Source organism: Callithrix jacchus, chromosome 22 (genome assembly GCF_049354715.1).
Source record: "Callithrix jacchus isolate 240 chromosome 22, calJac240_pri, whole genome shotgun sequence".
NCBI lineage: Eukaryota > Metazoa > Chordata > Mammalia > Primates > Cebidae > Callithrix > Callithrix jacchus.
Window position 1 is genome coordinate 16064022 of NC_133523.1, and position 20148 is coordinate 16084169.

The window sequence follows — 20148 nt, forward strand, 5'->3', positions numbered from 1 at the left end:
CAATCAGGTGTTTCATGGTTTGAAAGGCAGTATCTACACTGAAGCCAGAAGACCTGTGTCTAAATCCCAGTTCTACCAGATACAGGCTGTTTGACCTTGAAATGGAGAAAATAATATCATCTACGTCGCTGCGATGTTGGGAAGATGAAACCAGGGACCAACATGAAGCATTTAGAAGAGTACTCGGTGCATATTGAGCTACAGATAAAATCTGCTATTAGCATAATCATTTTTACTGTTTTTTGTATCTTTAAAGCTATTTGTGTTAGGCAGGTGGCATTAAAATGGAAGTGGCCTCCTGTAGCTGCACTGAATCATTCTTCACACAACTGAAAGCGGCAGCAAATGGGGACTGTATAATTTATGGGTCACTTTTCTCTCTATGACTCAGTGGGCAACAACCACATAGGTACTGCAATGTCAATAGCACCTCCTGGATTGAGTAGTACGTAATCAGCATGACCAGCGAAGACAGGCTGAAGCCACTGGCTGAAAACCTTGAACTCTGTTGCTAAATCAAGTCTCCTCCATCAGTTCCCCTCCAGCAGCTGTGGCTGTTGTGCTGCTTTCATGAGCACTCTGCTGAGCACTCGGATGAAGAGGCTGTGGGACCATTCAGCAGACAGACTGCCAGAACTGTTCGGCTGACAAACTGGCAGCCATCCAGAAATACAGTTCTGGCTACACAGTGAAGGAAGGCAAATTGAGATTCGTTTTTCATACTGAGAAAAACATGAGCATTTGATTGAACAATTCTCCTCTATTAGGCTAACTGGTTTCAATTTTATGTTGCTAAAAATACACTTAGAATAAAAGATTTACTGGTCAATGTCTCAAAGAAGAAATAACTGGTATGGTAAAAAGTATTTGGTTCTATGCTAAAAGCTGCCAAGCTAAAACATTTTCAATTTATACAACAATAGGTGACATGCATGTCATATTCTTTTCCCTTTACGCAAATTTATAGTAAGACAAAATTATATTCCATAAAAAATAAAAGCCATAGAAAATTAGGGCCTAAGTTGTTCTGTAGACTGGACTACCAAGTGCTGAGATGTAAGGTCAATGAGAACAGTCAGAGAAAGCTTCACAAAGGGGACATGATCTGCCAGGTCCGAATGAATGAGACTAGAGGAGCAGAAACTGAGACGGCAGGAAGGACAGTACGAGTCAAACTGGTGCTGAGATCTACCCAATTAACTCTGAGAATAAAGTCCAATGGCAGGGAAAAAAACATATATCCATATAATAAACTGTAAATGAATGTCCACAGCAGCTGTTTCTATAATAGCCAAAAAGTGAAAACAAACTAAAGGTCCATCATCTGATGAATAAATGGAAAACTGGTATAGCCATGAAATAGACTATTGTTTGACAGTAAGAAGAAATAAACTACGGATATGTGCTACAACATGGATAAAATTCTGAGAACATTATGCTAAGGAAAAAAAGCCAGTCAGAAAGGACTTCATATTGTATGATTCTTTGTATATAAAATATGCAGAACATGCAAATCTATGGAGACAAAAGTAGATGGTGGTTGCCTACAACTGGGGCAGGTAGAGAGACACGGAGAGGAGTTGCAGTCATGGCTGTGAGATATACGGTTGCTTTTCAGAGTGGTAAAAATGTTCTAGCATTGACTGTGGTGATGGTTACACAATGCCCGTGTCTTATCCAAATTAATGTAACAAAGTGATGTACCTTCTAGTGAAGACTCTGACATAGGTAATTTTTTAAGCTTCTCAGCCAGTTCTTCTAAAAGTTGTCTCATAATCATCTGATAAAATAATTTTGTTACTAATTTTATAAATAGCCTTAGTATTAAATTGTTAATAATATTTACCTCTAACATAAATAGTTTGAAAATTGTTACCAGACACATAGACTCCCTTCCTTTCCTCGTATGCGCACATTCTTGTTTGTTACTGAGTTCACTGAGGGACACAGAACCGGTATTCTACCTACATGACAGATTGATTCAGCCCACTATTCATCTCAGACCCTTAATTCAACCTGCGTGTCTCACATACTCAGTTGCCTGTTCAAATCCTTCCAACAGATGCCTACCTCGAAATAACAGTACAATTCCAATGGTCTTCAAGACCCTACGTAACATGGCCTCTCCATCCCTCCCTGACCTCAGCTCCTACAATTCTGCCCCATACTCACTTCGTTCCCACTCTGCATCAACTCTGCCACCTCTCATCAATCTAAAAATGAGGATCCGATGTCAAACTTGTAAATCACAGAAAGCTACAAGTATCTTTGTACTGAACAAAATTATATACAAATGATAGTCACTGACAATTAAAATGTAAATTATGAGCTAATTATTAATAAAATATTCAAAGTAAATTATAAATACCTACCAGGGGAACATTAAATCAAATATGTTTTTCTGAAATTTACCACATTTATTCCAACTTGTGATTTTATAACAAGCAGATGTCTTTAAAATATTAAGTGCTCAGAAAATGACGTCATATGAGTGACATATTTTCAGACTTAAGTCACACTGACATGAATGAAAACAAAGTTATACCAACTAAAATACATAAAAGAGTTACTGAGGGAAAAGCATCACAAGACGCAGCAACACACTTCAATTCATCGAGAAATTTAGAATTAAGTGTCAAAGCAACTCACTTCATTTCAAAATACTCATTTCAGGTACAAGCATTTCCATTTATTTGCTTCATTATGGTCTTAAAATGTGCCAACATAAAGACATTAAATTTATTATCAGCAGTTAAGACTACATACCTTATCAACATTACTCTGTATCTACTAAGATTTTATAGGTGACATAACGTTTTGTTTTGTTTTGCTTTTTTTACAAAATCTCACTTTGTCACCAGGTTGGGGTGCAGAGGCACGATCTTGGCTCACTGCAACCTCTGCCTCCTGGAGTCGAGCAATTCTCTTGCCTCAGCCTCCCAAGTAGCTGGAACTATAAGTGTCCACCACCCGCCTCGACCACCAAAAGTGCTGGGATTCTAGGCATGAGCCACCGCACCAGGCTGACATAATGTCTTTACTCAAAGTAAAGCATCTGTGAGTGCTACCTTTTATTTCTTGAAAATAAGGTATGTTTCCAAGCTGATACAATAAAAACATTGTTTTTTGATTTTTTTACTGAAACAGCTTTGCATATATATGATTTACATACTATAAAATTTATGTTTTCACATATAGTTGAAGATTTTTAACACATTTATTCCACAACATGGAATATTTAACTCTCAGTAGTTAATGATATTTAAATATAATTACACGTTTAACTCTAACATACATGTTTAACTCTAACACATGCACTTGAACAAATTCACTGACTTGTAGCCATCTCTACAATCCAACTTTTGAACATTTTCATCACTCCAGGACAATCCCTCATGCCCATTAGAGGTCACTACCCATTTCCAGCTCCAGCCCTACAAAAACATTAATCTACTTTCTGTCCCTATACATGTATTTTCTAGATGTTTCATGTAAATAGAATTATGCAGTATGATAAGTACATTTTTATCTATTTATTTTTATATTGAACTAGGTTCAACATATAGCCAGAATGAAATGTTTAAATTTTTTTTCCAGAGGACTAAAAATATTTATCTTTCTTCATACTTACTTTTTCTGCTTCTTCTTTTTCATACTGAAAGTTTTTCTTTTAAATAATTACGTTCATTCATTAATTCCTTATTTTTCTCTTCTAGAAAAGCTTCCTGTCCACTCTCAAGACAGTCTCTTTCGACATTAATTACTATCTCTTTATTATTGCCTTCCTTACGAGCAACCTCTAGATGTTGTATAAGCAAGAGATTTTTGCGTTCTAGTTGACATATTCTCTCCTCACAGTTCTGCTTTACCATGAATTGCTTCTTTTTAGCTTCCTCATTTAGACGTATCTGTTTCATTTCCTTTATTCGACGCTGTGCTTGCCTTCGGTCCATCTCTACACTTTCTAAAGCCGATGTCTAGTTGAGATATATTAGAACGTATTACTTCTTGCACATGAACATCTTTTGCTCTTTGTAAAGTGAGCTCTAGGTCCTTCCTCTGCACACTTTCTTTGTGCACATTTACAGCAGCAGCCAGTCTAGAATAGAGGAATTCCATTTCAGCTTCCAGTCTTTTCTTGCTGTGTTTTTCCTTCTTCAATTTTGAATTCAGCCTTGTATTCTCAGCTTTGAGATCATCAAGCTGTTGACAATACTGCGACATTGTTTTTGCTATCATTTCCTCCTTGAGTCCTATACTCTTTTGAAAGTTAGTATTTGTTTCTCTAATTCTTCTGATTTTCCGAATATATTCCTTTTCCCTTTTGAGATTGGCATTTTTTATTGCGCATACTTTTCGTCTCAGTTTGGCACTATTTTTCTTCAACACGCCGTTTTCAGACTTCACATCCTTCTTTTTTCCATAACTTTGACAATCCTAAATAAAACAAAAGAAATGTTTAGCTAGCACTCAACAAAGTAACATATCATGATTACCTCTGAAGTGAACGAACGACCTGTACATTCATGAAATTAAAAGTTGCTATAAGTGGATATCCAGCTGGAGAAAAACTTGAAGCAAAACCTCGAACCTTAGCATAAATTTCAAAAAGTTCAAAACTTCATTTGAAGTCAAAGAATCCATAACAGTAAAAAACTACACACACACTTGAGAATTCTCAAGAATATCAGAAATGGAAAAGCCTTTCTCTGAATTACAAGAAACTCAAAGCATAAAATAGAATATTAACACGTGACTAAGTTAAAATATTGAAATAAGAAAATTGCATTTATACTGTGATATCCAACCCAGACATCACCCTACAGTAAGAGATTTACCTCCACGTGTATTTGGACAAATAAAATTTCTCAAAGTGTTTAAAGTTCTGCTTTTTGATAATATTCTATTGTGATTTCACTCAACCCTTTTTAGTCAGTTATAAGAATTATATTCACTAAATCACATCTCTAGACATTGTACTGAGCACTTCCACATGCTTGTAGTGATGAACTGATTTACTTATCACAATTCTTAAAGAGAGGTTACAAGACACAAGCAAACTGCAGGATTTTCCCCGAGGTTTTTGACTCGATTTCTAGTTCTCCACCAGATCACAGTTACTTCTGTGGTGTCAATGTATCAGCACAAAAGCAGAGAAACAAAAAGACACAGACATCAAATGTGTCTTCTGACTTTATCACCAGGATGCTACATGAAGTAGCCGGATTGAGAAGATGTGAACTTGTGGGGCTTCAGAAACAGAAAAGAAGCTTTCCCTTTTCTGCACGAAGCTATTTTATTTCCCACTGCCTTTTATCTTCTTTTTTAAATTTGGATCCCACGGTATCAAAAAAGTGAAGGTGCTCACTGAAATAGAAGAACCAAGTTTGCCCCAACACAATGAGAAGAGTGAAATTGCTGAGTTGCTAGTGCTGAATCCTGGAAGATGAGATGTTCCCCAAATGTACATTCAACGACCACACAAGTTTATAGCTGGAAGATACACGGTATAGCTATCTACTCCAGCCTGATTACCTACTTCATAATGGAAGTGAAACCAAGGAATATTAGATAATTCACCAGAGCTCCTAAGGTCGCATTACCTAGCATTTCATGGTACCAAAAGGGAAGATGATTTTGCATGTTGCTGGATTACATAAATTTCCAGGAAAATATATCAAATTAGTTAGATAAATTAAAAGTGTGACTTTGGCCAAGCATTTAATGCCTTGGAAGATGGTGGGAGGCCTCATTTGCTTTTACTTTGAAAGAAGAAAATATCTATATTTTTGTCTATCTTTAGACACAATGTACAGAACTCAGCTTTGTAGTATAGACTCAAATTCTAAATTTTTGGCTGAGGAATTATGCTACTTATATGATAAATTCATACTTGTCAAACTTTACCATATTTTATTAAACATAATACAAAAGTCTGATTCAATAGAAACACTGGGGAGTGGTAATTTTTTTAAATATACAAAAGTCTATGTATTTGTTTCCGAAAATATTTCAAATGGCCATGATGGAATTATATGCTCTAACAGTTTGAGTGAAACAGATACATTTGCATGCATGAAAGCACATTCAACAGACTTCGTTGGCTGGGAATATTGTTTGCAACTCTCAAGGCTAGGTACATTTTCAGGTCTCTTCTCAGTCCTTGTTTCCCTCCCATTGTATTACCATTTTATTATTTAAATAAATCTCATTCATCTTTAAATCAGTACAGAAAAAAGAATCTAGAGCTTGCTTCTTTAGCAACTTCTTTTATACTTATCTGGTTCAGAAGGTCACATGGCTAAATTATTTTCCCAGCCCATGTGCCACTGGGAAGACTGACAGTGAGACTTAGGTTGACCAACGAACAAAGATTATGACAATGTTTTTCAGAACTGTCATTTAGATAGCAGTAGAATCTACTTTGACACATAATTACACATTTGGATAACGCCACTGTAACTAAAAACAAGATTTTCTTCAATACAAAACCAGAATGAATCAGACGGTTCATAAAAAGAGAAGCAGCAAGTGAACCTCCTTCTTTTCACAGTTAAACTTTCTTTCTTCAAAGCCAGGAACTCTATTTGTAACATTCCCACCTCATTCTTAGGCCTTTGCATCGCTGTGAGAAACAGGCTACATGTCTAGTTTGTTATAATTTTTACAGTCTGATTTATTTTCCTTTGAATACAGCTTAGAAGATGACTGGCAAGCTAGATATGCTTTTGATACGTGGTGAAGAATAACTCACATTTTCTAATTCAGGTTTCATGCTTTTTTTTTTTTTTTTTTTTTTTGAGACAGAGTTTCACTCTTGTGACCCAGGCTGGAGTGCAATGGCACAGTCTCGGCTCACCGCAACCTCCGCCTTCTGGGTTCAGGCAATTCTTCTGCCTCAGCCTCCCGAGTAGCTGGGATTACAGGCACGCACCAACATGCCCAGCTAATTTTTTGTATCTTTAGTAGAGACAGGGTCTCACCATGTTGACCAAGATGGTCTCGATCTCTTGACCTCATGATCCACCCACCTTGGCCTCCCAAAGTGCTGGGTTTCATGCTTTTATAGCTATTAGCAGTGGGACTGTCATATGTGGGTCCCTGAAACACGCTTGCTAGTCACCTTCTAAGCTTTAGAAGAGCTTCTAAGTTCCATATGGCTTGTGGAACAAGTGCTGTATTGGTTTTCCATTTTTGTAAGTGTCTCTAACAGCAGAAATACTGGGGCTTTCTATCTGTATCATATGCTCCATTACTCTGGAGTGAGCAAACCACAAATCAAAAAACACTTTTTGGATCTCTAGACTGAGGCCAATGTCTAATGTCTGATTTTCTATTAGTGGCATTTTGGTTTATATTTTTTGTTATTTGCATATCAAACTCTTGATCTTTCATTTCAACCATAACCAGTGTGTTCTTTAATTTTTCAATTTCTGTATCATTACAACATTCTCTTCATCTCTGTGAAAAACAGGCTACATGTCTGGGTTGTTATGATTTTTACAGTCTGACTTATTTTCATTTGACTAAAGCTTAGAAGATGACGGGCACGTGTGTGTGAGGGACCCAGGGTATAAATGCAGTGCAAAGACATATTTGAGACGGCTCCTTCTGTTCAGGCAACGCCTGGAATACTACAAAGTTAGACACTCCAGATGTATGTGCTCCCTATGATCAGGGAAATGATTCACCGGATTACAGAGCGCTCCCTTTAAGTTTGTCCCTCCTTGGCGTTACTACGTAAGATCTCTTCCTCAGGACAAACGGTAATTTTGGATTTTTCAAAACTTTCACTAATCTTCAGTTGAATTTTTTGTAATGAATTTTAAAGGAAGTCCTGAATATACAGATGTATCTTCTTTATCACAATTCTTACTCAGTTGTGGTTCTTGTGACTTTTTTTTGCAGTTCAAAAGTGGGAAACTAATTTGTTTGTTTTGTTTCTCAGATGTCTTTTCTGTCCGGGTACCTGTTTTAAAATTAACTTAGGCCAGGCACAGTGGCTCAAGCCTGTAATCCCAGCACTTCGGGAGGCCGAGGTGGGTGGATCACCTGAGGTCAGGAGTTTAAGACCAGCCTGGACAATATGGAGAAACCCCATCACTAATAAAAATAGAAAAATTAGCTGAGTATGTTGGTGGGCTCCAGAAATCCAAGCTACTTGGGAGACTGAGGTGAAAGAGTCACTTGAACCCAGGAGGTGGAGGTTGCAGAGCCGAGATTGCAGCATTGCACTCCAGCCTGGGCAGCAAGAGCAAAATTCCATCTCAAATAATAATAATAATAACTAAAATTTAACTGTGAAATTTAATTTATGGTTTGCTACCCCTAAGTTACTGGATTATAACTAAGAAGTAAAAAAGTAATTTGCCTTGGCTTAACGTAAAAAAGTAATTTGCCTTGGCTTCACACAGGAAGCTTAACTCTCACTGTTTGAAGAAAACTTAATTCGTTACGAATTAAATCTGCCAGAAATGGGTTGATAGATGGTATGTAGTATCGTAAAGCGTTCTCTCTGAAGGGATTTTCACCTCAGCAAACCATACACAGTGAACCCCTACAGTGAATTCATACATCTGAAGAATAACTGGAGAGGAGGCAAATGCTAAATTATTAGAATTGGCTAACGTGTTTTAAAATTCAATGTGAAATTGTGATCTGCTGCACTCTAAAAGGATAGTCTAAAAGGTCACTTCATTTGGACTACGGTATGTTATCTTTCAAACGTAAACAAAGCAACCGATAGGGAAGCGGAGATTTCAGTACTTTCCTACCTGCGGCTGTTGGTTTCCGCTTCCTTCAAGACGTTCTTGCCTTTCCTCTGAAGCCACTTTTAAGTCAAGTTCTGCTAACAAATAAATATATTGCGTTTAAATGAATGACACAGAACACTTAAAAGACTATAATCTTTAGAAAAATGGATACAAAAAACATACACATTTATTTTACAAATTGAGAGTTTAAATGAAGCTTTATGTTTACTACAATATTTACCTTTTTAAGAACTACTTCTAATTATCTAAAACTTCAACAAACCACTTGGGGAGACACTAGATAGCAGCAGGTTCGAGCCATGCAAAAATCTCAGGGTCACCCACAAATTATTCCACTCAATATAAACAAACAAAAATTTAAAATACGTGAAAACCAACGATCCAAGATGGCCGATCGCTAACATCCCGGGATTGCAGCTCTCAGGGAAGGCGCGGAGAACTAGAGGACGCCACACTTTCAGACAAAGTCTGGTCACTCATGGAGCAGAAGATCCCCCAGCGGTGGAAACACACGAGTCACCAGCGCGACTCTCGTGGTCAGCGCAGTGGTCCCGCCAGCACCTTGGCGCGGCAGCGCTCGGCGCAGAGTAAACGGGACCGGTTCCCCTTCTGACCAAGGTTTGGAGCCCCGGGAAGGCAGAGTCGCCTACGGACACAAGAAGGAAGCCCGACAGGAGAATCCTGGGCAGAAAAGCACCATCAGTTTTAATGCCGCTGCTCTGGCCCTGGGAACTAACAACCTGGACGTCCACTCAAGAGACCTAATCTGAAAGTTGGTAATTTCAAAGACGACAGGAGGATAAATTTACAATGATGGGAAGAAACCAGCGTAAAAAAGCTGAGAATACTCAAAGTCAGAATGCCTCTCCCTCTAAAGATGATCACAGTTCCACATTGACAATGGAACAAGGCTTGATGGAGAACAAGCACATCCTGATGACAGAATCACTCTTCAAGGAATGGATAATAACAAACTTCGGTGAGTTAAAAGACCATGTTGTAGCCCAATGTAAAGAAACTAGGAACTTTGAAAAAAGGTTTGATGAAATCCTATTGAGAATAGACAACTTAGAGAGGAGTATGAGTGAATTAATGGAACTGAAGAATACAATACAGGAACTCGGAGAAGTATGCACAGGTTTAAACACTCGAATTGTTCAAGCAGAAGAAGGGATATCAGAGGTCAAAGTCCAACTTAATGAAATAAAATGTGAAGAAAAGATTAGAGAAAAAAGGATAAAAAGGAATGAGCAAAGTCTCCAAGAAATGTGGGACTATGTGAAAAGACCAAATTTACGTTTGATAGGTGTACCTGAATGCGACGGAGAGAATGAATCCAAGATGGAAAATACCCTTCAGGATATTATTCAGGAAAATTTTCCTAAACTAGCAAAGCAGGTCAACATTCAACCCCAGGTAATACAGAGAATACCACAAAGATATTCCTCAAGAAGAGCAACCCCAAGGCACATAATCGTTAGATTCACCAGGGTTCAAACGAAGGAGAGGATACTAAGGGCAGCCAGAGAGAAAGGTCAGATTACTCACAAAGGCAAGCCTATCAGACTTACAGCAGATCTCTCGGCAGAAACTCTACAGGCCAGAAGAGAGTGGGGGCCAATATTCAACATCCTCAAAGAACAGAACCTTCAGCCCAGAATTTCATATCCAGCCAAACTAAGCTTCACAACTGAAGGAAAAATAAAATCTTTTATGAACAAGCAAGAACTCAGAGATTTTATTACCACCAGGCCTGCTTTACAAGAGCTTCTGAAAGAAGCATTACACATAGAAAGAAACAACCAGTATTAGCCTTTCTAAAAATACACCAAAAAGTAAAGAGCACCAACATAAAGAAGAATTTACACCAACAAATGGATAAAACAGCCAGTCAACATCAAATGGCAGTAACCCTAAATTTAAATGGACTGAATTCCCAATCAAAAGACACAGCCAAAACCCAACGGCATGTTACATCCAGACCTGTTTCACATGCAAAGATACACAAAGACTCAAAACAAAGGGATGGAGAAAGATTTACCAACCAAATGGAGAGCAAAAATAAATAATAAATAAATAAAAAGCAGGAGATGCAATTCTTGTATTGGATAAAACAGATTTTAAAGCAACAAAGATATAGTGGTAAAAGGATCAATGCAACAACAAGAGCTAACGTTCCTAACACCCAGATACGAGACATAGATTCAATGAGACAGAAAATTAATAAGGATATCAAGGACTCGAACTCAGATCCAGAACAAGTAAACTTAATAAATATTTATAGAGCTCTCCACTTCAAATACACAAAATATACATTCTTGTCAATACCACATCACACCTACCCATTAGTTTAAATGAAACATTGATTGGCCATTATTAATACCCAATTTTTTTTCAGAATAAAGCAATATTTCCATTTACTCTCCCTCTTTCTCTTCCTCTTTCTTCCTCTCCTTTACTTATTTATTTTTTTTTTCTTTCCTTCTCTCAAAAAAAAAGAAATCAACTTGTAAACCTCTAGATCCAGGTCGGCAATGTCTCTTTCATTGCTTGATTTCCTTTCTTCCCTTCCCTCCCTCCCTCCCTCCCCGCTTCCTCCCTTCCTTCCTTCCTTCATCCCTTCCTTCCTCCCTACCATCCTTATTCCCTTCCTTTCTGCCTTCCTCCCCCCCCAAAAAAAAAAAATACGTGAAAACATATCAAGTAACACTTTGCTATTCTCTCCTTCCTAATGGTGTATTTTTTTAACAACATGCTAAGCGAGTTATTTACCAATAATTTATAAAAATTTTGTTACTGTTATATCTTTAGTAGTGTACATCCTGCTTTTCACATCTGAAATGTTTTCCTCTACTATTCTGAAAAATTTATATTTGTGTTTTAAGACTCTGAATGTAGGCTTGGCACAGTAGATCAGACTTGTAATCCCAGTCCTTTGAAAGGCCCGAGAGAGAGAATTGCTCAAAGCCAAGAGTTTAAGACCAGCCTGGAGACCACAGTGAAACCTTGACTCTATAGAACATTTGCCAGGCATAGTGGTGTGCGCCCGGAGTGCCAGCTGCTCAAGGGGTTGAGGTGAGAGGCTCCCTTAAGCCCAGGAGTTTGAGTTTGCAGCGACTCTCGATCATGCCGTTGCACTCCACCCTGGGTGACAGAGTCAGAACTTGTTTCCAGAAACAGAAGAAAAAATCAAAGAAAGAAAGAAAAGGTTCAGAATGCTATGTGAAGTCCTCTTTGAATCTAGCTATTTTTATCCACATACACAAGTGTCTCCTTCCTTGGGGATCCCTTAGTACTCTGCCAATTTGTCTATGTCACTTTACCATCTGAACTGTCCATGATGTCTCTGCATGTCTATCCTCTTTGCTGCTAGACTGTAGCAATCATCTTTGCATAAAGTCTTTATTTTCCTAAATATTTGGTAAGTTCCTGCTAAGTGGTGGCACTGGGGTTTAAGGAATGGGAATAAAATTGGTCAGGGATAGCTTTTCTAGAGATCGCGCGTGAGCTGAGACTTAGAGCATCAAGTACACCAGATTAAAAGAGGCAGAGGGCAGAAAGAATAGCGCGTTGGCAAGAGAGGAAAAGAAGCCTCCCAGAGCGTATGTATCTGTCTACATGAGAGGGATGGTGATGGGGGCATTACCAGTAGCTCAGTAATGGCAGAAAAAAGGGCAGACAGACAAAGGGCTGCAGATGGGGATTTGGACAGAAGCCAGTTTCTGAAAGCCTTATACAAACCGACTATCATTATCGTTTCTTAAATTTAGAAAAAAGCAAAACAAATTTTAAAAGAAAAAGACCAGCATTTTATCTTATCTTATCTTATCTTAGGTGACTTGATTTGCATTAGAGGCGTGGTCTTGCTCTGCCGCCCAGGACTGTCGTTTTGCTATCAGAGCTAACTGCAGCCTCAAACTTCCAGGCTCAAACAACTCTCTGCTTCAGCTGCTCAAGTAGCTGGGATTACGGGGGCAGAACACCACACCCAGCAACATAAAAAAAAAACAGACACGGAGCCTTGCTATGTTTCCCAGGCTGCTGGACTTCCTGGCCTCAAGGGATTTTTCTGTCTCAGCCGCCAACACTGTGGGGATTACAGCAGGAGCCACCATGCCCAGCAACACCAATATTTTATTTGTTTATTTATGTATTTTTTTGAGACAGAGTTTCGCTCTTGTTAGCCAGGCTGGAGTGCAATGGTGCGATCTCGGCTCACCGCAACCTCCGCCTCCTGGGTTCAGGCAATTCTCCTGCCTCAGCTTCCTGACTAGCTGGGATTACAGGCACGGGCCACCATGCCCAGCTAATTTTTTGTATTTTTAGTAGAGACGGGGTTTCACCATGTTGACCAGGATGGTCTTGATCTCCTGACCTCGTGATCCACCCGCCTCGGCCTCCCAAAGTGCTGGGATTACAGGCTTGAGCCATCGTGCCCAGCAACACCAATATTTTAAATGAATAAACTGGAGTTCCATCATTTTATTTTATCATGAGTGGGTAAAAACCTCATAATAGACTCATGTACTCCATGGATTTGTGACAAGGAAACTGTAGCATTAACTATGGCTGAAGCTTCCCTGGTCTATGTGGTTAAGAGTAGAGACATTGAAGTGTCTTACCCTTTGCTGCTCCTCCTGTTCCTCCTCCTCCTCCTCCTTCTTGTTGTTCTTCTTCTTCCTCCTCCTCCTCCTCCTCCTCCTCTTCTTCTTCTTCTTGTTCCTCCTCCTTCTCCTCTTCTCCTTCTCCTTCTTCTCCTTCTCCCTCTCCTTCTTCTTCTTCTTTGTTCAAATTTGCAGGCTTCATAGCTGCTGTTTCTGTCAAACATGCAAGCTTGTTATCTACTCCTTCTGGAAACATCATCCCTCTGCCTTGTTATCTGGCAAAGTTTCACTCACTCTACATGCTTACCCTAAATCTTACACACCTTTTAGAAGCTTGCACTCATCACCACAAATTTAAAAGTGCATGGAATCTAATGAGCATAATAAAATACCTAGTAAATAATAACTATATGCTCTCAGGTGACATCTATCGTCCATCTATCCTCTACATTAGGGGTCAGCACACTACAGACCACAGGCCAAATGCTGCCTAGCATATGTTTTTTCTCAAAGTTTTATGAGAGTAGTCAGACCCATTCACTGACAGGCCACCTATGACTGCTTTCTCACCACCATGGCAGGGTTGAGTAGCTACAATAGAGATCACATGGCTTCAACTGTTCAAAATCATTTTTGCGGGGGGCGGGGAGATAGAGAGAGAGAAAGAGAGAAAAAGAGAGAGAGAGACCACATGGCCTAAAATATTTTCTACTTGGCCCTGTATAGAAAAAGCTTGCCAATCTCTGCTTTATACCATGAACAGAATGCCCTAATTCTCAAATCTAATCCAATGCCTTCCCTGCTCACAATTTTCCAATGAATTCCTGCAGCGAACACTGCTGGCTCCCTACCCAAGAGCAGTTCCTTATTGTTTCTTGCTGGAGAAACACAAATCTATTTGGACATTTATTATCCCAATAACCCTCCCCAGCTTCGAAAGAGAAATGATTATTCTAAGGTAATCACATAATTACATGTGCTTTCCCATTGCCTGGTTCAGGGATGAGCATGTGGTGTGACCCAGGCAATAAGACAGTAAAGGAAGCCCCCTGCATGCTTCTGAGTTTTCTCTCAGTTTAAAAGACACATATGAAGAAAACCAGCCCTTCCAGCCCTTCGATGCTGTCTTGTGAGAACATGAGGGTTGGAGCTGTTGCTAAGTAGTGACCCGTGAAAGGAGACATGAACAAGACACTGCTGACATCTTACATGAAAGACGAACACGTGGGATCCAGTAATATCATGGGACCAAAACAAGTCTGCTTTTTATGGTTTTGGCCACTGTTAATTAGGTCTTTCTAATATTTTCAGCCAAAAGCATTCTACCTGAGAAGTTTCTCCTAGCCACAGGGTAAGATCTACTCATTTATATCCTACTGAAAGTCTTTTAGTAAACTTGTTTATAGACACAGGTAAAACAACAACAACAAAGTATTTCCTCAGCTTGCCTTTACTGACACATGCTGGACATCATAAATACATAATAAATAACTGTAAGCTATTTTCACCCCATTCCCAACCACTCCCATATACTCTTTCTGCACTAGTCAATTTGAACTGCTCATAAACTCTACAGAGTTCACTCAGGTGTCCTGCCTTTTGAACTTGCTCCTCCTTTTTTGAAACTTTCATCCTTCATGGCTGCTGCTTCTGTCAAACATGCAAGCTTGTTAGAGATTCCTTCTGCCAAGCATCGTCCCTCTGCCTCCTTACCTGGAAAAGTTTACTCACTCTACGTGCTTGCCCTAAATCCTACCCACATTTGAGAAGCTTGCATTCATTGCCACAGATGTAAAAATGCCTGGCACATACTAAACGTAATACACATATGTAAGGAATAATAACTATAAGCTCCCAGATGACAGTGGACACACAGTAAGCACTACATAAGGGAGTAAACCAAATAAAGGACAATGGTAACAACAATCTCCTAACCGTATTAATAAACTGTCTTTTGTAACATTGGAGAAAAATTCTTAGTCCATAAAAGACACATGAGTTATTTTTTAAGTGGACAGTGTATGAATGAATCAACATATTTTTCTTAAAAAGTTAGTAGAAAAAATACAAAAATTAAAGTTATCTATATTCTGTTATGAACACCTTGAAGACAAAAAGCTACGTCAATTTCATCTTTGCCTTTTGCAATTTGCCAAACCTAACTTACAGAAGTGGTTTGATACGTATGTACTAAATTTAAGGTGTCTTTATACCGTTCAGATGGCACAATGTATTAGGTGTTACATTTTCGTTATTGTGAACCATTTTTATGATTTTATTATAATATTTTGAACCTAGAGTTTGGCTACTGGAATATTTATTATGATCACCATTTGCCTAATGGTCACAGAGTACCTTTTTATTTATTTTTTTCAGATGGAGTCTGAGTGCAGTTGTGCGATCTCGATCTCGGCTCACTGCATTTCCAACTACCAGGCTCAAGCAATTATCCTGCCTCAGCCTCCCAAGTACTTGAGATTACAGGTGATTGCCCCCATGCCTGGCTAATTTTTGTATTTTTAGTAGAGATGGGTTTCACTACGTTGGCCAGGGAAGTCTCAAACTGATGACCTCAAATAATCCACCTGCTTTGGCCTCCCAAAGTACTAAGATTTTTTCTTTTTTGAGACGGAGTTTCGCTCTTGTTGCCCAGGCTGGAGTGCAAAGCGCGATCTGAGCTCACCGCAACCTCTGCCTCCTGGGTTCAGGCAATTCTCCTGCCTCAGCCTCCTGAGTAGCTGGGACTAACAGGCATGTGCCACCATGCCCAGCTAATTTTTTGTATTTTTAGTAGAGACGGGGTTTCACCATGTTGACCAGGATGGTCTTGATCTCTTGACCTCGTGATCCACCCGCCTCAGCCTCCCAAAGTGCTGGGATTACAGGCGTGAGCCACCGCGCCCGGCCCAAAGTACTAAGATGACAGGTATGAGCCACCATGCCAAACCTGGTAACAGAGTATCTTGTTCCAATAAAATCACTATTATTGTGAGAATTATCCAGCATATAATAAAATGCAGCTTGTTCTAAGAAGTAAATATATCTCATGAGGTTCCAACTTATGGAGAATGAAGTAAAAAATAGACCTCGTTTGTATAAGAATATGTAATATAACTTCTGCTGCTTGGAAAGGAATTACTTTTCTGACTTCTGCATTCAGTAGGTAACTTTAAAAATCATCTCTCTGAATGGGTGAACACTGGCTCAGTTTTATGACTCTTATTCCCTTTGTTTTATGGTATCAAAAAGAAATCGTTGAGTTCCCAGTTCTAAAGATAGTTACTTTCTTAGTGACACAAATTCCTGTGTAATACAGTTGACCCTTAAACAACCAGAGTTTGAACTGCAGGGGTCCACTTACATGCAGATTTTTCTTCTGCCTCTGCAAACCAGAGACAGCAAAACCAAACTTTTTTATTCCTCTTCAGCCTAATCAACCTGAACATAATGAAGACCTTTGCGAGAATTCACTTAAGCTTTTGAATAGTAAATATATTTTTTCTTTTCTATAATTTTCTTTATAAAAGCTTCGTTTCTCTACCTTATTTTATTGTAAGAACATAGTATATAATAATGCAACACATACCAAATATGTGTTCATCGACTGTTTATCAGTAAGGCTTCCAGTCAATGGTAAGCTATTAATAGCTCAGTTTGGAAGGAGTCAGCTACACTCAGATTTTCAACTGCACAGGGATCAGAGTCCCTAACCCGCACATTATTCAAGAATCAACTGTAGTTAATGTTTATTTACTAAATACAAACCATTAATTATAAAAATTAAATAGAAGATCCATTTGCATGACAAGTCCAGTTTGTAATAATGTGATCATAGAGAAATACAGCATACTAACTGAAACATCTAATTTCTTTTTATATCAATACAAAAACATCACATAGATTTTCAGGGATCATAAGTAGCTAAATAAACTTTTTCAGACTGTTTGAGATTACAAATTAGCTACAATTAACCTCTTAAATAACTCTAAATTCTAAAGAAATTAAATAAAAAACATATATACATATTTAATTATGTAAAAAACTTATATATACATATATATATATATATATTTAAACTCCTCTTTAATAATTAAAACTGTATGATCTTACTTTTTTTCCCCAGAGATAGAGTCTTGCTCTTTCGTCCAGGCTGGAGTGCAGTGGTGTGATCTCAGCTCACTGCAACATCCACTTTCTGGGTTCAACTGATTCTCCTGCCTTAGCCTCCCAAGTAGCTGGGATTACGGGCTCCAGCCATCCCGCCTGACCGACTTTTTATTTTTAGAAGAGATAGGGTTTTGCCATGTTAGTCAGATTGGTCTCAAACTCCTGACATCAGCAGGTCCACCCGCCTTGGCATACCAAAGTGCTGGGGTCATAGCTGTGAGCCACTATGCCTGGCCTGGAATATTGCTTTTTAAAATCAATAAGACTACCAAGAGAAATGAGAAATTTACTATCAGAAGTCTTACCTCGATTGTCATTTCGAAGATGCTTTTTAAGTATCTTATTTTTATGTACCAAAAGTTGTTGTTGAATGCTACAAGCATAATAAATATAATACATAAAATTACTGTTTTTATCAAAATATAATATTTACCAAACATATGAAATTTTAAAGCTTTTCAGACAATATCAGAGCTAATAACAGAACTTTAATGTCCCATACACTTTAAAATTGTAAGCTCTATAAACTTAAGCTTCTAATTAAAGAAGAAAAACATAAAGTACTCATAAACGGAGAGAAGCATAGCTCAGTAAATGAATTCTAGTCAGTTTAACATCCTGGAACGTGTCCTGCACTCAGAATAAGTCTTCGCTCTGTAACCAACAGGTATTTCGTTTGTGGACCAGTTGTTCTTAGGCTCCATGGCTTCTTCTAAAAAATAAGGATTTACTGCCTTTCTTCACTAGGCTGTAAGTAGGATGTAAGGAGATAACATGTTTAAATGCTCAGAGAAATAGGAAACAATGGAACAATTTACTCTTGAAGTGCATTGCTGAAATAATTTTGAAATCTCAAAACCTGATGGGTGCATTTTCATAGGTTCTAATATTTCAATGTCACAGTTTTTGGAAAATGTAATTAAGTGCTAATTTTGACAAGACAACACCCGGCTTGTATTGTCTTCCAGTTCCATGAAATAGATGCGAGTTGATGTTTCCTTATTTCCAAGTCAGGTACTAACAACATATTTGCATGTAACATCCCATATGTTACTCAGTTCTGTTCTCATTTCACAGATCACCTTACATGAATACTTTTTTTTAAATTGAGATGAAGTCTCACTCTGTAGCCCAGGCTGGAGTGCAGTGGCACAATCTCAGCTCACTGCAACCTCTGCTTCCAGGGTTCAAGCAATTCTCCTGCCTCAGCCTCCTGAGTAGCTACTGGAGTAGTAGACTGCTGGAGTGTGCCAACACACTTGGCACCTTTTCTGCATTTTTAGGAGAGATGGGGTTTCACCATGTTATCTGGGATGGACTCAATCTCCCGACCTCATGCTCGGCCCGCCTCGGCCTTTCAAAGTGCTGGGATTACAGGCATGAGCCACTGCATCTGGCCCGACATGAACACTTCTATGATGATAATAGTAACAATTTCAATTTTGGGCGTCTCCCAGTTTGGTTTGACTCACACTGTTTCCCTGGAGCTAGTTAACAGATAGTCAAATGACATTCTGGGGACTGTGCAAAATACAGAATGCTTTGAGAATCTGTGTGCCATTCTTAGACAGCAGGCATGCTTATCTGTTCTGTACTGATTCAATATTGGAATATGTGCTGCTGAAACAGGTGTAAGGCCCTTATACATGGATACTCATGAGTCATGTATAAAGCTTAGCTCTGCTAAATCCAAATTACCTACTGCAGATATAGAGAACTGTATTGAATGACTTCCTGTGAGGTAGAATTTTTAAGTATTTCAAAAACTTGAGGTAGAGACGCAAGTATCCTGACAGATTTTCATTATGATGGAAACAGACCACTGGGCCAGCTGCAAGTTGGTGCCCACTACTCTACTGCAGGATAATGTGGAAGCTTCTGCTGTCTATCAAAAGCTGCTGCACGGGACATGAAAAAGCCTCAGGTGCAGATGTGATAACAAAAGGGATGGACACTCTGACCTCTTCCTACGACATGATTTGAACGTTCCTGACTGTTGAGTACAATTCCAACTAATATTTGCCAGAGAAAAGACAAACATCAGTCTCAAAGGATAACTTACCAGGAAAGTCTGGGCTAAGCCTAACTAAGAGGTGGGCTACAAATAAGGTTTTTAGTTTTGAGACAGGGTCAATTTACAATTATGTGTTTGGGTAAAGCCAGGAGGCCTCGCGGCCAGAGCAGAATGCTGGGAACACGGGCTGAGTATATGTACATGAATAAAAACACACTGCAGCTGTGACCTCTGTGTATGAGTCACCATGAAGACTGAGGGATCTGAATCAGTAAAGGCATCCTGGGGGCAAAGGTCAACCATTGCCAGATTGTAGGACCCGTTACAATGGCAGCAAGACAGCAGGTGAATCGGTGGAAACAACGGATGATGAGAGTTTTTCTCCCCTTCTTCCGACTTGTAAAGTGAGACCGTCTTCCTTGGACTTCGTGGACGACTTCGTTTTTCAAAAAATTCAAAGCAGGAAGGCACAGGAGACAGCCCCAGGGGACAATACAAGATTTTCTGCTAAACTGGACATTTCAAGACCCAACAACTAATTAGAAAGGTCAGGCCAGGCACGTTGGCTAGCAGTTTGGGAGGCCGAGGC

General features: G+C 38.9%; 1 protein-coding gene across 1 annotated transcript in view; it reads right to left on the bottom strand.

Moving 5' to 3' along the window:
* LOC103790453 (ankyrin repeat domain-containing protein 18B-like) overlaps positions 1-20148 on the bottom strand; it is a 59304-nt gene that overhangs the window by 31099 nt on the left and 8057 nt on the right. Inside the window, 6 exon segments of the mRNA XM_035283610.3 lie at positions 3632-3659; positions 3661-3978; positions 3980-4437; positions 8775-8845; positions 13397-13591; positions 17851-17918. Of these exon segments, the coding sequence (XP_035139501.3) occupies positions 3632-3659; positions 3661-3978; positions 3980-4437; positions 8775-8845; positions 13397-13591; positions 17851-17918 (1138 nt within the window).